This window comes from Hemitrygon akajei, chromosome 6 (assembly GCF_048418815.1).
Source record: "Hemitrygon akajei chromosome 6, sHemAka1.3, whole genome shotgun sequence".
In the NCBI taxonomy this organism is placed as follows: domain Eukaryota; kingdom Metazoa; phylum Chordata; class Chondrichthyes; order Myliobatiformes; family Dasyatidae; genus Hemitrygon; species Hemitrygon akajei.
This window is the reverse complement of record NC_133129.1, coordinates 13,283,112-13,302,426: the sequence shown is the minus strand read 5'-3', so window position 1 is coordinate 13,302,426 and position 19,315 is coordinate 13,283,112. Positions and strand designations below refer to the sequence as shown.

Genomic DNA, 19,315 nt, shown 5'->3' with positions numbered 1-19,315 from the left:
TATCTTGCCTGACAAACCTGATAGAGTTCTTTGAGGAGATTACAAGTAGGATAGATAAAGTGGATGCAGTAAATGTTGTATATTTGGACTTTCATAAGGCCTTTGACAAGGTGCCACACATGAGACTTCTTATCAAGTTAAGATCCCAAGGTATTACAAGAAAGTTACAAGCATGGTTAGAGCATTGGCGGATTGGTAGGAGGCAGTGGTGAGGACTCACCTTGAGTATTCTGAACAGTTTGGGGCTCCTTATCTAAGAAAAGATGTGCTGGCATTGGAGAGGTTCCAGAAGAGGTTCACAAGGATGATTCCGGAAATCAAAGGATTCTGATAGACAGACAGACAGACATACTTTATTGATCCCGAGGGAAATTGGGTTTCGTTACAGCCGCATCAACCAAGAATAGAGACGAAATATAGCAATATAAAGCCATAAATAATTAAATGATAAGTCGATCATGCCAAGTGGAAATAAGTCCAGGACCAGCCTATTGGCTCAGGGTGTCTGACACTCTTAGGGAGGAGTTGTGAAGTTTGATGGCCAGAGACAGGAATGACTTCCTATGACGCTCAGTGTTACATCTCGGTGGAATGAGTCTCTGGCTGAATGTACTCCTGTGCCTAACCAGTACATTATGGAGTGGATGAGAGTCATTGTCCAAGATGGCATGCAACAAGTAACATTTGACGGCTGTGGGTCTGTACTTGCTAGAATTTAGAAGGATGATTAGAAAGATATATGTTCTGTTTTAAAACATTCAGCGTCTACAATGGTTTATTCTCACTATTTTAATGTTAGTAAATTAAGCTCATAAGACATAGGAGCAGAAATAAGCCATTTGACCCATCTCATGGCTGATCATTTTTTCCACTCCTCAGTTCCACTCCCTGGCCTTCCCCCCCCCCGCCCCCCCGTAACCTTTGATGACATGTCCAATTAAGAAATTAGCAAGCTCTGCCTTAAATACACCCAACGACCTGGCCTCCACAGCTGCTACATAATGTCCCATCACATACTTCATAAAATTGCCTTTGAAGGTGAATAAGTCAATCCTATTTTTACTGCCATATCCGCTGTTGGCCATTTTCAGGAGCTATGAACCTGCACCCAAGGTCTCTTGGTAGATCAACAATTCTAAGGTACCTTCTGTTTACTCTATAAGTCCAGTCAGAATTAGACAACTCAAAATATTTCTTGTTATGCTACCTTGGTGTGCAACAGTAGTGTAGCTGTTAGCTCAACACTACTACAACATTGGGCATCAGAGTTCAGAGTTCAATTCTGGTGCCATCTGTAAGGATACTGTACATTCTCCCCGTGACTGTGTGGTTTTTCTCCAGGTCCTCCAGTTTCCTCCCACAGTGCAAAAATGACAGATTAACAAGTTAATTGGTTATTATAAATTGGCCTGTGATTGTAAGGGTTAAATGGGTGGATTGCTGGGGGGCAGAGCTCATTGAGCTAGAAGGGCATGTCCCATGCTGTATCTCAAAATAAAAATAAATAAAATTGCATAAACAGCCCTCAATCAATGCCCTCTGCCTCCTATCACAAACCCAATTTGGATTTAGCTTGCAAACATACCTTGGATGCCATGTGCCCTAATTTTCTGGGCCAACTTTACATGCGGGACCTTATAAAAAATCTATATGCTGCTGTCTTGTTTTCACAAATTTTCTTTGTAGCCTCCTAAACAACAAACCTTGGTGAGATTGGTGAGGCAGTATTGTAGAAAACTACTGATTGCCCTCTTAATCTGTCCCTTTCTTTCCAAGTGATAGTAATTCTCATCACTGGTTGTAGTTCTGCTCAGCCTTTTACATGGACAATATAAAGGCTTGAGAGAGAGAGAGAGAGGTTCGCCAGGATGTTTCCTAGATTACCTAGATACCTATAAGGGGAGGTTGGACAAATTTGAAGAGCTATCTCTGGAGCATCAGAGACTGAGAAACATACAAAATTATGGGAGACAAAGATGGGTCAGCGTCCTTTCCTGGGATGGAAATGTTAACTACTAGAGAGCATAGCTTGACAGCACAATGGGTAAAATTTAAAGGAGATTTATAAGGTCTTTTTTTCCCTACAGAGTAGTTGGTGACTGGAACATGCTGCCAGGGGAGCTGGTGGAAGCAAATACAATAGGGGCATTTATCCCTACCACCCTTCTTGAATATGGGAATACCTTTAACTGTTCTCTAGTTTGCCAGTATCTTACCTTCAGTGAAAGGGGATGCAAAAATCTCAGTGTAAGTTCAAGTAAGTTAATATCAAAATATGTATATGTCACCATATACAACCCTGAGATTCACTTTCTTGCAGGCATTCATAATTAAATACAAAGAAGCACTATAGAAAGACCATACACAACAAGATGGAAGAACATCCAACGTGCAAAAGACAATAAACTATGTAAATACAAAAGGAAAAAACAAATAAAATAATAAAAAATAAGTAACTCAGCAATAAGAATTGAGACCGTGAGATGAAGAGTCCTTGAAAGTGAGTACATAGATAGTTGGGAACAGTTCAGTGTTTGGGTGAGTGAGGGCATTGCTTATTCCAAACTAGGCTGTGATGCAACCAGTCAGTATACATCTAGAGAAGTTTGTCAAAGTTTTAGATGACATGTCACCTCCACAGTGATATTTGTTTGTCTCCTCACTGGCATTTTGTGCAACGATGTGAAAGCTAGAAAAACTAAACCTGATCATGCTGTGGAAAATACAGTGCCTTTGAAAAGTATTCAGCCCTCAACCCTTTGTTCACAGAAATGAGTATTACAACCAGGGATTTTGATCATTTTAACTGAGAATTTTTATTTGTGAATCACATTGTTCCTTTTTCCCCCCACAGTTGAGCCCAACAAATGGAAAATAGCATAGGATGAAATACTAAAAATTCAAAAACTGAAATACCAGCTGTTCAAAAGTATTCATCTGTATTTGCTCAGTACTTGTTGAACTACCTCTTGCAGCTATTACAGCCAGTAGTCTTTTTGGATATATCTCTATTAGCTCCACACAACATGATGAAACAAGATTTGCCCATTCCTCCTTGCTAAATTGCTGAAGCTGTGCCAGGTTGGTTGGGGAGTTTGGTGGACAGCAATCTTGAGGTCTTGTCAGAAATGTTCAATCAGGTTAAGGTTGGGACTCTGACTGGGCCACTCAAGGACATAAATTGTCTTTATTTGAAGTCACTCCATGGTTGCTTTGTCAGTGTACTTTGGGTATCCTGATGAAAGACGAACTTTCTCCTCGGTTTAAGCTTTTTGGCAATGGCTAGCAGGTTTTTATCCAGGATCTCTCTGCATTTAGCAGCATTCATCTTCCCATCAATTCTGGCCAGATTTCTAGTCCCTGCTAGTGAAAAGCACCTCCATAGCATGATGCTACCTTCTCCATACTCTACAGTAGGGATGGTGTTACCTTGCTGATGCACATGTACTGCTAGAGAAAAGCACATCCTTGCCCATAAAGACTTTGAAGATGTGGAAGAAGGCCTTGTAGTCCGATGAGACTAAAGTAGAACTCTTTGGATTCAGCACGAAGCAGTAAGGAGGAATGGGTAAATCTTGCTCCGTTACATTGTGCAAAGCTAATAGAGACTTATCCAAAGGACTACTGGCTGTAGTAGTTGAGAGAGGTGGTTCAACAAGCACTGAACCAAGGAGGATGAGTACTTTTGAACTGTTGACATTTCCGTTTTTGAATTTTTAGTTTTTCATTCTTTACAATTTTTCTTGCTTTTTGGGCTCTACTATGAAAAAAGGAGCATGTGATTCACAAATTCAAAAATTCTCAGTTAAATTGATCAAAGTCCTCGGTTGTAATATCATTTATGTGAACAAAAGGTTGAGAGCGGAATACTTTTTCAAGGTACTGTATGCAGTACGTACACAACCTGAAATACTTAGTCTTTGCAGACATCCATAAAAAACAAAACCCCAAAAGAATGAGCAACAGAAAGACTTCAGAGCTCCAAAGCCTCCTCTGCCCTGCGCATGCAGCAGCAAGCATCAACCTATCAGCCTCCCCCACCCGTTTCAGCAAAAAAAATCAGTACCCACCACCCAGCAAGCTACAGCAAAGCACCCAACGAGACCATTATCTGCAGTCTTATCATTTATCCAGCAGTTTGACATGCCATAGGCATTAACGAGGGACAGAGAGATGTCACCCATTTCAAAATGAATTCAGGAACTTGGTAAGTGATGCTGTTGTTATGTTAATTATAATAAAATGTGACACTGCCCAGATCTTATTACTACTCTACAACTCGTTCATACTGTAGCACAAAAAAATTTCAAGCATTACTTGACTTAACCTTTTTTACTCCTGATTTTTAATAATTTTTGTAGAATTTCTGATTTTAATATTTGCCAAACCTGAAGTGTAGCTATATCTTTGTCAGAACGTTTGCCATTATAACCGAGGAAAATAAAATTAGCTACGTCTAGTCAAGGTCGTAGGTTGCTTCCTGATTCCATTTGGTATTCCTGATAAGCAAAACATTTCTGCGTGATATCCTTTTTGTGATTAGGATGGTTTCCAAACAATGAAGATTTATGAAAAGAATGCTTGGAGATTTGCGTCAGTGTACTCAGTGAATCTTTGTTCCTTTGCATGCATGTTAACTGGCTAGGTTCAGGACTTCGTGGAAAAAGGGAATGGAGCAATTTGGGTAACTTTCAAAAAGTATTGATACATGAACTTTGGGACAAATGGCTCTGCTGATTGTTGTGAGATTGTTTGATTTTGATATTGAAATGTTTTTACAGCTGTTGTATTTGCTTTGGTGCAGGCACAATGCAAATCTATTTGCATTACACATTTATTATCTTTTTTGACAGAATTAAATGGTGCTGATCTCAAAAATTACAACAGTGAAAACAGCATCAACAGCAATGCCAGTCTTCCTAGTGTCCAAAGCTGCAGGAAATATGCAGAACGACAGGTAGCCAGCTGGGCTGTGTCCTTTGAGCGACTCCTGCAAGATCCAGTTGGCATCAGATATTTCTCAGTAAGTAAACTTTTACCTGAAAATGAACCTAGGCACAAAAGGGTGAGCAATCTACACCACATTATTGATGGATGCTGGAAATCCAAAACAACACACACAAACTGCTGAAGGAACTCAGCAACTGGAAATTAATAAAAAGTTGAGTTTTCGGCTTCTTCCCCCTTCCTTTTCAGTCGTGATGAAGGATCTACGACCAAACGTCAGCTGTTTATTCATTTCCATAGATGCTGCCCGAGAGTTCATCTTTTGAATGTCAGAGAACTCAAGGCAGATGCTACAAAGGTTGGTGGTATTGTGAATAGTGTAGAACAGGAGGTTACAACAGGATGTAGAGACAATGCTATAGCTAGGTTGACAAGTAGCAGTTGGAGCTCATCTGGAAAAATGTAGTTTTGCACAGGAAGATTGAACTTGAAGGTTAATCACAGGATGCTTAAGCAGAATGGAGCAACAGAGGGGTCTTGGAGCAAGTCTATAGATCTCTTAAAGCTGCTGCACAAGTTGATAAGGTGGTTATGAAGGCATATGATTTGCTGGCCTTCAGGAGGCTGGTTTGGAGAATGTGCTATGAGCAAAGGTTGGATAATCTGGGGCTGCTTTTTTTTAGAGCAACAAAGGCTGAGGGGAGATTTGATAGAAGTTCATAAAATTATGTGAAAAATAGACAGTGTAGATAGGGTGCATCTTTTTCCTGGGATTGAAATATCTAGTACTAGAGGGCAGGCATTTAAGGTGAGAGGGGGAAAGGAGACAAGGCAAATATTTTTACTACAGAGTGGAGGGAGGCTGGAATGTAATGGTGGTAGGGACTGATAGCACTGGACCGCTTAAGAGACTCTCAGATAGGCATGTGAGTATGCTGAGAAAGGGTTTAACAATAGTGTAGAATTATTTATTGAAAGATCTTATAAGTGTGAAATATGTTGTAAAAAACTTTTTTTAGGTATGTGAAGAGAAAGAAGATAGTTAAGAACAATGTTGGGCCCTTGAAGAATGAATTGGGTGAAATTGTTATGGGAAACAGAGAAATGGCAGAAGAATTTAATAAGTACTTTAGATCTGTTTTCACTAGGGAAGACACAAGCAATCTCCCAGATGTATGGATGGGCCAAGGACATAGGGTAACAGAGGAAATGAAACAGATTGACATTAGGAAGGAAACGGTGATGAGTAGACTGATGGGACTGAAGACTAACAAATCCCCAGGTCCAGATGGTCTGCATCCTAGGGTACTAAAGGAGGTGGCTCTGGAAATTGCGGATGCATTGGTAATCATTTTCCAATGTTCCTTAGATTCAAGATCTGTTCCTGAGGATTGGAGAATGGCTAATGTTATCCCACTTTTTAAGAAAGGAGGGAGGGAGAAAACAGAGAACTATCGTCCTGTCAGCCTAACATCAGTAGTGGGGAAGATGCTAGAGTCCATTATTAAAGATGAAATAGTGGCATATCTAGATAGCAGTGATAGGATTGGGCCGAGCCAGCATGGATTTACCAAGGGCAAATCATGCTTGACTAATCTATTGGAGTTTTTCGAGGATGTAACCAGGAAGTTAGACAAGGGAGATCCAGTGGATGTAGTGTACCTCGATTTTCAGAAGGCATTTGATAAGGTCCCACATAGGAGATTGGTGGATAAAATCAGAGCTCATGGCATTGGGGGGAAGATATTGACATGGATAGAAAACTGGTTGGCAGATAGAAAGCAAAGGGTAGCGGTGAATGGGTGTTTCTCGGAATGGCAGGTGGTGACTAGTGGGATGCCACAGGGCTCGGTATTGGGACTACAGCTGTTTACGATTTACATCAACGATTTAGATGAAGGCATTAAGAATAACATCAGCAAGTTTGCTGATGACACTAAGCTGGGTGGCAGTGTGATATGTGATGAGGATGTTAGGAGAATTCAGGGTGACTTGGATAGGCTGGGTGAGTGGGCAGATACTTGGCAGATGATGTTTAATGTGAATAAATGTGAGGTTATCCACTTTGGGAGTAAGAACAGGAAGGCAGATTATTATCTGAACGGTGTAGAGTTAGGTAAGGGAGAAATACAAAGAGATCTAGGAGTCCTTGTTCATCAGTCACTGAAGGTGAATGAGCACGTGCAGCAGGCAGTGAAGAAGGCTAATGGAATGTTGGCCTTTATTACAAAGGGAATTGAGTACACGAGCAAGGAAATCCTTTTGCATTTGTACAGGGCCCTGGTGAGACCACAACTGGAGTATTGTGTACAGTTTTGGTCTCCAGGGTTAAGGAAGGACATCCTGGCTGTAGAGGAAGTGCAGCGTAGATTCACAAGGTTAATTCCTGGGATGTCTGGACTGTCTTATGCAGAGAGGTTAGAGAGACTGGGCTTGTACACGCTGGAATTAAGGAGATTGAGAGGGGATCTGATTGCAACATATAAGATTATTAAGGGATTGGACAAGATAGAGGCAGGAAATATGTTCCAGATGCTGGGAGAGTCCAGTACCAGAGGGCATGGTTTGAGAATAAGGGGTAGGTTATTTAGGACAGAGTTAAGGAAAAACTTCTTCTCCCAGAGAGTTGTGGGGGTCTGGAATGCACTGCCTCAGAAGGCAGTGGAGGCCAATTCTCTGGATGCTTTCAAGAAGGAGCTAGATAGGTATCTTATGGATAGGGGAATCAAGGGATATGGGGACAAGGCAGGAACCGGGTATTGATAGTAGATGATCAGCCATGATCTCATAATGGCGGTGCAGGCTCGAGGGGCCGAATGGTCTACTTCTGCACCTATTGTCTATTGTCTATGATATTTGCCGAGTTAAAATTTCTCCGAGGGGGAATCATGAATGCAGCTCTTTGCACAGAACAAGTTCATTGTGAGCTCATGACATTAAAAGCAGAACTTAAAGTTGAAATTGCTCCTCATCTGTGTGGAAAGAGGATCCTTTGCTATGCTTAGAAAAAAATTCTTTAGTTAGAAAACAAGATGATAAGGCAACGTGATGAATCAAGCTCTCAGAAACGGCAAATTTACTTGGTGGTATCTTAAATGTCATTAAAAATATGGACAAAGAAAGGCAGTTCATAGCACTGTAAAGATCGATATTTTGATTGGAATTTGCATGCTTATGTGTACTCAGGTTATTTATCTTATTTCAGAATGACTTACAACTGTGCCAGAAAGTCAACTCATTTTCTTAAAGATTAAAGATTAGCTTTATTTGTTGCATATACAGAGTTCAAAATACCTTCATTATCAAAGTATGTATACTATATACAATCTACTTACAGACAGCTACAAAACAAAGAAATGCAATAGAACCATTAAACAAAAGACCATCAAACGCCCAATGTGCAGACAATAAAAGTAAGCAAATAATACTCAGAACCAAAATTTATGAACGTGAGCCCACAGCCACGACGCCAGTCATCACTGCAGCTGATCCAGGGGCCTGTTAGTTGCAGGCCACAGCCCCAGTTCAGTGTAGAAATGACTAAATCTCGTTATAGCAGCGAGCTGAACAATGGCCCATTCCCATGCCTCTTTCCTAACACCCTGACCCTTTTAATCTGGCCTGTTGCTTAAATCAGCTAAACAGTGGGTTGATCATCACTCTTGGACCAGGGACCTGCTGCCTTACCTCAATTCAGCCCGTACTGAACCTTTCCAATTCGGCCTGGTGCTTAAGTCAGTCAAACCTCTGCTGGTTGTTCTGTCTTGGGCCCATGCCCCACTGCCTCAACTCTGCCTTGTTTCGGTTCTGTTGCTTTGAACTTTGGCTAGTTCCTCACTCTCGGGTCCACTGCCTCAACTTGGCCTGTAGATAACACGCCACAACTGTCCTGCACCTTCGGGATTTCAGTTCACACTGCAAAAATGCTGGGTTGTTCAGGCGGTTCAAAAGCTTGACTCCGAAAAGTGAGTTACAGGCTATTGATTGCAGTGATTGTTATCAAGAAGTATGGTTAATAAAGTAATTAATAGTTGTTTTTACTGCCAGCAAGTCATCACCATGTTTCATCAGCGCCATCTTAAACTGGAACAAAACATACAATGAAATGCAACATACACAAAATGCTGGAGGAACTCAGCAGGCCAGGCAACATCTATGGAAAAAAGTACAGTCGACGTTTTGGGCTAAGACCCTTTTGGCAGGGTCTCGGCCTGAAACGTCGACTGTACTTTTTTCTATAGATGCTGTCTGACCTGCTGAGTTCCTCCAGCATTTTGTGTGTGTTGCTTTGATTTCCAGCATCTGCAGATTTTCTTTCATTTGTGATACAGTGAAATGCGTTGTTTGCATCAGTGACCGACACAGTCCAAGGATGTGCTCGGGCAGTCTGCAAGTGTTGCCATGTTTCCAGCACCAAAATAGCATGCCCATAACTTACTAACCCTAACTCCTATGTCTGGAGTGTGGAAGGAAACCAGAGTAACTGGAGGAAACTCATGCAGTCATGGGGAGAATGTACAATTTCCTTACAGACAGTGGTGGGAATTGAACCTGAATTACTGGTGCTGTAACAGCATTACTCTAGCTACTACAGACAGACAGACAGACATACTTTATTGATCCCGAGGGAAACTGGGTTTCATTACAGCCGCACCAACCAAGAATAGTGAAGAAATATAGCAATATAAAACCATAAATAATTAAATAATAATAAGTTAATCATGCCAAGTAGAAATAAATTCAGGACCAGCCTATTGGCTCAGGGTGTGTGACACTCTGAGGGAGGAGTTGTAAAGTTTGATGGCCACAGACAGGAATGACTTCCTATGACGCTCAGTGTTACATCTCGGTGGAATGAGTCTCTGGCTGAACGTACTCCTGTGCCTAACCAGTACATTATGGAGTGGATGGGAGTCATTGTCCAAGATGGCATGCAAGTTGGACAGCATCCTCTTTTCAGACACCACCGTCAGAGAGTCCAGTTCCACCCCCACAACATCACTGTCCTTACGAATGAGTTTGTTGATTCTGTTGGTGTCTGCTACCCTCAGCCTGCTGCCCCAGCACACAACAGCAAACATGATAGCACTGGCCACCACAGCCTTGTAGAACATCCTCAGCATCGTCTGGCAGATGTTAAAGGACCTCAGTCTCCTCAGGAAATAGAGATGGCTCTGACCCTTCTTGTAGACAGCCTCAGTGTTCTTTGACCAGTCCAGTTTATTGTCAATTCGTATCCCCAGGTATTTGTAATCCTCCACCATGTCCACACTGACCCCTTGGATGGAAACAGGGGTCACTGGTGCCTTAGCCCTCCTCAGGTCCACCACCAGCTCCTTAGTCTTTTTCACGTTAAGCTGCAGATGATTCTGCTCACACCATGTGACAGTGTGACTTTGACTACCATGTGACTACTCTACTGTGTCATCCCATGACTCTACTTTAAAAGTCAACATTTAGAGGGCTCCAATTAGTATTTTTTTCCTTTTGACTTATTTCCAAAAGGTCTCACAATTTGGGTTACTGCAGGCCAGTTAGAAAGAGAAGGAGAAACAAAGTTGTAAATTCTTTACTCCTGATGAATGACAGATTACTTGGAAATGCAGGAGATGTTGTCAGTTAAACAAATGTAGCAGTTGTCTTATATGAATGGCGCCAAGCGATTTGGAAGTTCTATCTAACAGCAAGAAAAGGCAGCTGGCATGTGAATTTCCATTTCTGCTGGAGATTAACATTTCTTTACAAGGCAACAGTCATGTAATACTCATGATTTTATCCTCCTGTTCAGTATATAACTTCAAGGTTCAGATGTACAAGATTTCTCTGCAAGTAAAGTGCATTACAATATTTTCCCTAGAATTGCTTCTATAGTTAATATAACTTATTAATGTGGGAATTTTCTTTTTTTTTAAGGAGTTTCTGAAGAAAGAATTTAGTGAAGAAAATATCTTATTCTGGCAGAACTGCGAGTATTTCAGCCAAATTCCTCAACATGACAAGAAACAGGTGAGAATTATTTTAAAAGATTAACCGTTTTTTTATTTTCCACATAAATGTTCTTTTCCTTGAAGTTTTTGATTTAGACTGGTGCCATGGGAGGACATATGCAGATAGAATGAGGAAAGGGAAGATATTTGAGACAGTGAAATTTTAAGTGAGTGCTTTCAGATTAAAATCTCAAGGAAATTGCACACAACATTAGTTAACATAGAATAATACAGCCCGTCCGGCCCATGATGACTATAACACCCACAATGATTAAACCACATTTGAAGTACTATGTGCATTTCTGGTCAGCACACTACATGAAGGATAGGATTGCAGTAGAGAGGGTAGTGCAAGCATATTGCAAGGATGTCACTGGGATGTTGTCTGGATTAGAAGACTTTAGTTACATTGGATTAGGATGAAGAACCATTATTTTTCTTAGTTTAACTTTCCTATGCTTTTTATAATTTTTGTATAATCGCCTGTTTACATATAATTGGTCAGTAAATAGTTGTAGTATAGCTGATCCTGTATTTTCTAGAAGCTTCTCATTTTTTTTGAGATGTCATGCCACTTTAACCTGGCTATTTTATAGGTGTATTTTTTATCACTGGAATGGGTTTATGTCATTTGAATATGAGATGACCACGACTTGTTTTTCTTTGTCTCATTTTCTTTATTCTTGTAACACTTAATAAAACAGCCTTAACCACCAAGTTTTATAGCTTCTGAAGAGTCTGTGGATCAAAATCAGCAGATCCAGCAGTTATAAGGAGGGATTGTATGGGCTGGGTTTGTTTCCCTGAGAGAAAAGGAAGTTGAAGGATAACTTGATAGCAGTATATAAAATTGTGGGAGTGGAGCCGAAAGAGATGGGGGAGATTTTGAACAATTTCTTTTCTTCGGTATTCACTAAGGAGAAGGATATTGAATTGTGTAAGGTAAGGGAAACAAGTAGGGTTGTTATGGAAACTATGACGAGTAAAGAGGAGGAAGTACTGGTGCTTTTAAGGAATATAAAAGTGGATAAATCACCAGGTCCTGACAGGATATTCCCTAGGACCTTGAGGGAAGTTAGTGTAGAAATAGCAGGGGCTCTGACAGAAATATTTCAAATGTCATTAGAAACGGGGATGGTGCCGGAGGATTGGCGCATTGCTCATGTGGTTCCATTGTTTAAAAAGGGTTCCAAGAGTAAACCTAGCAATTATAGGCCTGTCAGTTTGATGTCAGTGGTGGGTAAATTAATGGAAAGTATTCTTAGAGATGGTATATATAATTATCTGGATACACAGGGTCTGATTAGGAACAGTCAGCATGGTTTTGTGCGTGGAAGGTCATGTTTGACAAATATTGAATTTTTTGAAGAGATTACGAGGAAAGTTGACGAGGGTAAAGCAGTGGATGTTGTCTATATGGACTTCAGTAAGGCCTTTGACAAGGTTCCACACAGAAGGTTAGTTAGGAAGGTTCAATCGTTAGGTATTAATATTGAAGTAGTAAAATGGATTCAACAGTGGCTGGATGGGAAATGCCAGAGAGTAGTGGTGGATAACTGTTTGTCAGGTTGGAGGCTGGTGACTAGTGGTGTGCCTCAGGGATCTGTACTGGGTCCAATGTTGTTTGTCATATTAAGGGAGCGAGGGCTTTACTCTTTGGAGAGAAGGAGGATGAGAGGAGACATGATAGAGGTGTACAAGATATTAAGAGGAATAGATAGAGTGGACAGCCAGCGCCTCTTCCCCAGGGCACCACTGCTCAGTACAAGAGGACATGGCTTTAAAGTAAGGGGAGGGAAGTTCAAGGGGGATATTAGAGGAAGGTTTTTCACTCAGAGAGTGGTTGGTGCGTGGAATGCACTGCCTGAATCAGTGGTGGAGGCAGAGACACTAATTAAGTTTAAGAGACTACTAGACAGGTATATGGAGGAATTTAAGGTGGGGGGTTATATGGGAGGCAAGTTTTGAGGGTCGGCACAACATTGTGGGCTGAAAGGTCTGTGATGTGCTGTACTGTTCTATGTTCTATATACATTAATGATCTGGATGATGGGGTGATAAATTGGATTAGTAAGTTTGCAGATGATACTAAGATAGGTGGCGTTGTGGATAATGAAGTAGGTTTTCAAAGCTTGCAGAGAGATTTAGGCCAGTTAGAAGAATGGGCTGAACGATGGCAGATGGAGTTTAATGCTGATAAGTGTGAGGTGCTACATTTTGGTAGGAATAATCCAAATAGGACATACATGGTAAATGGTAGGGCATTGAAGAATGCAGTAGAACAGAGTGATCTAGGAATAATGGTGCATAGTTCCCTGAAGGTGGAATCTCATGTGGATAGGGTGGTGAAGAAAGCTTTTGGTATGCTGGCCTTTATAAATCAGAGCATTGAGTATAGGAGTTGGGATGTAATGTTAAAATTGTACAAGGCATTGGTAAGGCCGAATTTGGAGTATTGTGTACAGTTCTGGTCACCGAATTATAGAAAAGATGTCAACAAAATAGGGAGAGTACAGAGAAGATTTACTAGAATGTTACCTGGGTTTCAGCACCTAAGTTACAGGGAAAGGTTGAACAAGGTAAGTCTTTATTCTTTGGAGCATAGAAGATTGAGGGGTACTTGATAGAGGTATTTAAAATTATGAGGGAGATAGATCGAGTTGATGTGGATAGGCTTTTTCCATTGAGAGTAGGGGAGATTCAAGCAAGAGGACATGAGTTGAGAGTTAGGGGGCAAAAGTTTAAGGGTAACACGAGGGGGAATTTCTTTACTCAGGGAGTGGTAGCTGTTTGGAACGAGCTTCCAATAGAAGTGGTAGAGGCAGGTTTGGTATTGTCATTTAAAGTAAAATTGGATGGGTATATGGACAGGAAAGGAATGGAGGGTTATGGGCTGAGTGCGGGCCAGTGGGACTAGGTGAGAATAAACGTTCGGCATGGACTAGAAGGGCCGAGATGGCCTGTTTCTGTGCTGTTATGTTTATATGGCGACAGAGTAGAGAGTCAGAATCTTCTACTCTGGGTATGGTATGGATATCAAAAACAGCTGCGCATAGGTTTAAAGTGAGGGGAAGAAATTTAAAGGTGATCTGAAGGGAAAGGTTTTTTACATAGAGATCAGTTGATATCTAGAACATACTACCAGAGGAGGTGGAGAGACTAGATACAATCAGTAAGTTTTAGAGGCATTTAAACAGGCTGTTTATTTAGAATAGACTCTTCATAGAAGGATATGGCCTAGCATAGATGGACAAAGTGGCTGGTGGACCGAAATGCCTTTCTGTATTGTATGATTATGACTTTATGAAGTTAACAGGATATATTAGAAGAAAACGAATAATAATAGAAGAAAACATAATGGCTGTGGATATTGGGTCCCCATTACTCTGTTTCTTCAGCACAATAGATTGATTGTGGTCACTTTTCTTGTTACAGTTTATGCTGGAAATTCAACTGAGCACTTATTACCCCTGTGATAGTCATAGGATCAGAGTGCAGAAAATGACAGAAAATTTTAAATAAAGATTTAAAAATCAGGCAGTATCTTTGGAGAGAAAAGCAGATACCCCTTTTGAAGTTCACGAGTTTTCATCAGAACTAGAAAAATGAGAAAACAAGCTCAGTTTATGCTGAAGGAGGAGGGGTGGAAAGACCAGAGGGAATGTTTGTGATAGGGTGGAGAACATGGTTGTCAAAATAGTATATCTGATGCCGAGTTAATGCATGAATGAAGGTAATTCATGAGAGGAAAGAAAAAAAAACAAATAAATTGTGTACAAAAAAACAAAGGATCTCTGGAAATATGATTATAGTCCGTTGGTCAGGAAGTCAAGGATCCAGTTGCAAAGGGTCATGTTGAGTCCCAGGTCTAGGAGTTTGCTTGGAATTATAATACTGAGTGCAGAGCTGTAGTCAAGGAGGAAAGTGTAGGGGGATGTCCGAGGTAGGTTTTTACACAGAGATGGTGGGTACATAGAATGCACTGCCAGGGTTGGTGGTAGAAGTAGATACATTTGGGACTGCTTACTGTTCTGCATAACTTGAAAGAGTCAAACTGTCTGGTAGGACAACCTTGTTATGGCAGTGAATTGCCTTTCTACTATAGTCTCCAATGTTACTCTATCACTTTTAGATAAGGGAACCAAAATGGCTTGCTATATTCCAGGAGTGGCCTCACCAACACTCTGTACAATAGCATTAATGGAGGGCTATGTGGGAGGGAAAGGATAGGTTGATCTTGGAGCAGTTGAAAAGGTCAACACAATATTGTGGGCCAAGGAGCTGTACTGTGCTGTATTGTGTAGCATAGTGGCGGGGTACGACTCTGAGATGGGCACGTGCATGAAAGAAAAATGGAGGGCTCTGTGGGATGGAAGGTTTAGATTGATCGTGGAGCAGGTTGAAAGTTAAGCAAAACATCTGTGCTGTACTGTTCTATGTTCAGTAAAGATCATGCAGCACACCTGGAATGAGAAAGGAGGTGGATAACCCTACCCCTTACCCTGACATGATTACCTGAGATTAATAAATTCAATACTTGAGTCCTCCCAGTGGTTACTCCCAGAATTATGATGTGTTTTACATTGGAAGGGACTGCCATAAATGATTGGTTTCTCTACATATTTTTGTTTGCAGGCCTGGCACAGCTTACAGCTAATACCAACATCTTTACTTCCCCCCTTCCACCCCTGATTCTCAATCACATCCTGGTCCCAGCCACTGACCATAGCCTGCACCCTACCGAATCCTAACCACAAACCAGCTCTCGAGATGCTGGAATTGGAATTGGTTTATTACAATCACATGTACCAAGTTACAGTGAAAATCCCATCTTGCATAATGCTCATACAGTGAGACTCATTACACAGTACATTGAGGTGAAACGAGGGAAAACATTAGAGAATAAAGTGCAACCGCTACAGAGCATGACACTGAATGACTTTTTCCTTTCATTTTCTAAATGATTACCAGCTCTTGAGGCTCCAACACTCAGTCTTAGCCTCTGCCCCTAAACCTATATTCCACTTAGCTTCAAAATCCTCTTGTTTCTCAGATCAGTGCCCAATAGCTGTCGTCATTCCTATGCCTGCCACTTTCTACTTGCACTACTCCAGGGACCCAAAGTCATAGAGACATAGAGCATGGAAGCAGGCCCTTCAGCTCAGAGTCCATGTTGACCATCTACTGTCCATTTATACTAATCAATACCATAAGATTTAGGTGCAGAAAAGCCATTTGGCCCATTGAGTCTGCTCCGCCATTTCATCATGGCTGATCCATTTTCCCCTCAGCCCCGATCTCTTGCCTTCTCCCTGAAACTCTGTATGCCTTGACGAATTAAGAACTTATCAACCTCTGCCTTCAATATAGCCAGTGACTTTGCCTGCTACAACAAATTACACAGATTCACCACTCTCTGGTAAAGGAATTCCTCCTCATTTCTGTTCTAAGTGGACATCCCTCTAGTCTGAGGATGTGCCCTCTGGTTCTCGACTCTCCCACTGGAGGAAACATCCTCTCCACGTTCACTCTGTGTGGCCTTTCAATATTTGATAGGTTTCAATGAGATTCACCCCCTTCCCCCCAATTTTTCTGAGCTCCAGTGAGTACAGGCCTAGAGCCTCATGATAAGCCTTTCAAAACCAGAATAATTTTTGTGAACCTCCTTTGAACCCTCTTCAATGTCAGCACATCCTTTCTTAGATAAGGGGCCCAAAAACTGCTCATAAGACTCTAAATGAGACCTCAACAGTGCCTTATAAATTCTCAAAACTATACCCTTGCTTTTATATTGTAGTCCTCTTGAAATGAATGTAAATGAAAAGTCAGGATTGCACCTGGGTTTCTGACGCTGTATGACAGGAGCTGTACTAGTTGAGTCACCGCATAGGTGAGAGAAAATAGATATTATGTACAAAGAATGATTAGAGATAGAAGTGTAAGATGATTGAAACAGATTGTTCTGTTGAAGAGTTTTTAACATGAAACATTAATTCTGTTTCTCTCTCTAAAAATACTGCCTGAACTGCTTAGTGTTTTCAGTACTTTACAGTTTTGATACAGAGTGATTCATCTTCAGAAGGAATTTTGGAAAAGCAAGTGCTGGAACTGTGGGAAAAGTGTGTTGGACTGGGGCTTTAGCTTGCTGTGATTGGCAGTTAGCTTGTTGCATTGTACTCTATATGATTTATTCTAAAGATGCTGCCCTCTTTCAGATGTGTTGAGAAAAATCTTTGAGCAAAATCTCAGTCCATTCACACATTAAAGTTTGTAATAGAGTGCATTAGGATACAAAAACATAGTGAAACTAGTTTAACTTCAGTCTGCCTGATTTGGAGAGACTGGCTATTTAGTGGTTACATTTGCAAAACAGGTGCTGGAGAAAAGATCCATCATTTTAATCTTATTTGGAGGCCAAGGCCGAATCAATTTGACTTTATTGACAGAATTTTTTGTTGTAATTTTCAATTTCCTTGCTTTGATCAATTATAAAGAAAGGAGTTTGGTAAAATTTTATCAAACTTCTTTCTTTATAATTGATCAAAGCAGGAAATCGAACAGTAGAGTACAGGTCATTTGGCCCATGTGGTTGTGTTAATCTTTTAACCTACTCGAAGATCAATCTAACCTTTCCCTTCCACATAGCCCTCCATTTTTCTTCCATCCATGTGCTTATCTAAGAGTTTCTTAAATGTCCCTAATGTATCTGCATTTATAATTACCCTTGGCAGTGTGTTCCATGCACTCATCACTATCTCTCCAAAACACCTAGTTGTGTATTAGTTCCATATTCCAATGTTTAGCTCAAATGGAAGAGATTAAATGTATCACAGTTTTCACTTTCTTTGTGCATTTAATTGAAAATCATCCATGTGTTGATAATGATAATTGGATATTTTTTACTGCCAGTATTCTCTTTGTTGTTTGTCTAATTTCACTGTCATTCACAGCTTTTGTGTCGAGCTCGGGAGATCTACAACAATTTCTTGTCCAACAAAGCAGTCACTCCTGTCAATATCGACAGCCAGGCACAGTTAGCTGACGATATCATCAATGCACCACACCCCGATATGTTTAAAGAGCAACAATTGCAGGTATAGCAAGAAGTGCCTGTATTCATTTACTAATCTGGAAAGCTTCAAGTTAATATAATTTGTATGAATAACACACTTGTATTTAAAAATATCTTGACTAAAGAATTTTCAGTTAAGTCTGTGATATTAGATTCTGATCCAAGAGTAATCATCATTTCATGGTCCATTTACATATGCAGATCATTCAATAAACACACTGAGATGAAAAGAAGAATATATATAACACAGCATTTCTTTTCTTCAAAGTAGATTTTCAGCCTGATGAAGTTTGACAGCTATACCCGTTTCCTGAAGTCAACATTATACCAAGAATGTATGTTGGCAGAAGTGGAGGGCCGTGCTTTGCCTGATCCATATCAGATACCTTGCAGTCCAGCCTCAAAGCACAGTGCCAGTTCGGACCGGTCCAATGTTTCTTCCCCAAACAAGGTCAGTAGTTAACTACAAGCATTTCTGCAGATGCTAGAAATCCATAGAAACGCACACATAAAATGCTGGAGGAACTCAGCAGGTCAGGCAACATCCATGGTGGGGAATAAACAGTCGATGTTTTAGGCCAAGACCCTTCATCAGGATTGGGAAGGAAGTGGAAGGAAGCCAGAATAAGAAGGTGGTGGGAGGGGAAGGAGTACAAGATGGCAGGTAATAGGTGAGACCAGGCGAGGGGGTAGGTATATGTGTTGAGGAGGGGTTGTAAAAAAACTGGGAGCTAAAGAAGAAGGAAGTGATAGGAGAGGATAGTGAGACTGCTGCCATCAGGAAAAGGTACAAGAGCCTCAGGTCTCAACCACCAGGTTCAGGAACAGTAATTTCCCCTTAACCATCAGGCTCTCGAACCAGAGAGGATAACTTCACACACCCCAGCACTGAACTGATTCCACAACCTCTTTGGACTCAATTTCAAAGACTCTACAACTCATGTTCTTGGTATTTATTGCATATTTATTATTAATTTGTTTTTGTTTCTTTTTGTATTTGCACTGTCTGTTGCCTTTCATACATTGTCAGTCTTTGTTGTATTTTTTTTATTCTATTGTGTTTTATTGTATTTACTGCGAAAATGAATCTCACGGTAGTATATGGTGACATGTATGTACTTTGATAATAAATTTACTTCGACCTATGAACAATGGGAGAAAGAGAATTAAGAGAGACACTAGAGAGAGGAGATGGGCCGGTGAGAAGAAACAGGGAGAGGGGAACTAGAATGGGGAGAAAAGAGAGAAGGTGAAGGAAGGGGGAGAAATTACTGGAAGTTGGAGAAATCGGTGTTCATGTCATCAAGCT

At 40.8% G+C, this 19,315-nt stretch overlaps 1 protein-coding gene across 1 annotated transcript in view; it reads left to right on the top strand.

The window, feature by feature from the left end:
* rgs12b (regulator of G protein signaling 12b) overlaps window positions 1-19,315 on the top strand; it is a 164,283-nt gene that overhangs the window by 84,353 nt on the left and 60,615 nt on the right. Inside the window, exons 5-8 of the mRNA XM_073047905.1 lie at window positions 4,854-5,023; window positions 10,861-10,953; window positions 17,885-18,028; window positions 18,278-18,457. Of these exons, the coding sequence (XP_072904006.1) occupies window positions 4,854-5,023; window positions 10,861-10,953; window positions 17,885-18,028; window positions 18,278-18,457 (587 nt within the window). The remainder of the gene's footprint in view (window positions 1-4,853; window positions 5,024-10,860; window positions 10,954-17,884; window positions 18,029-18,277; window positions 18,458-19,315) is intronic.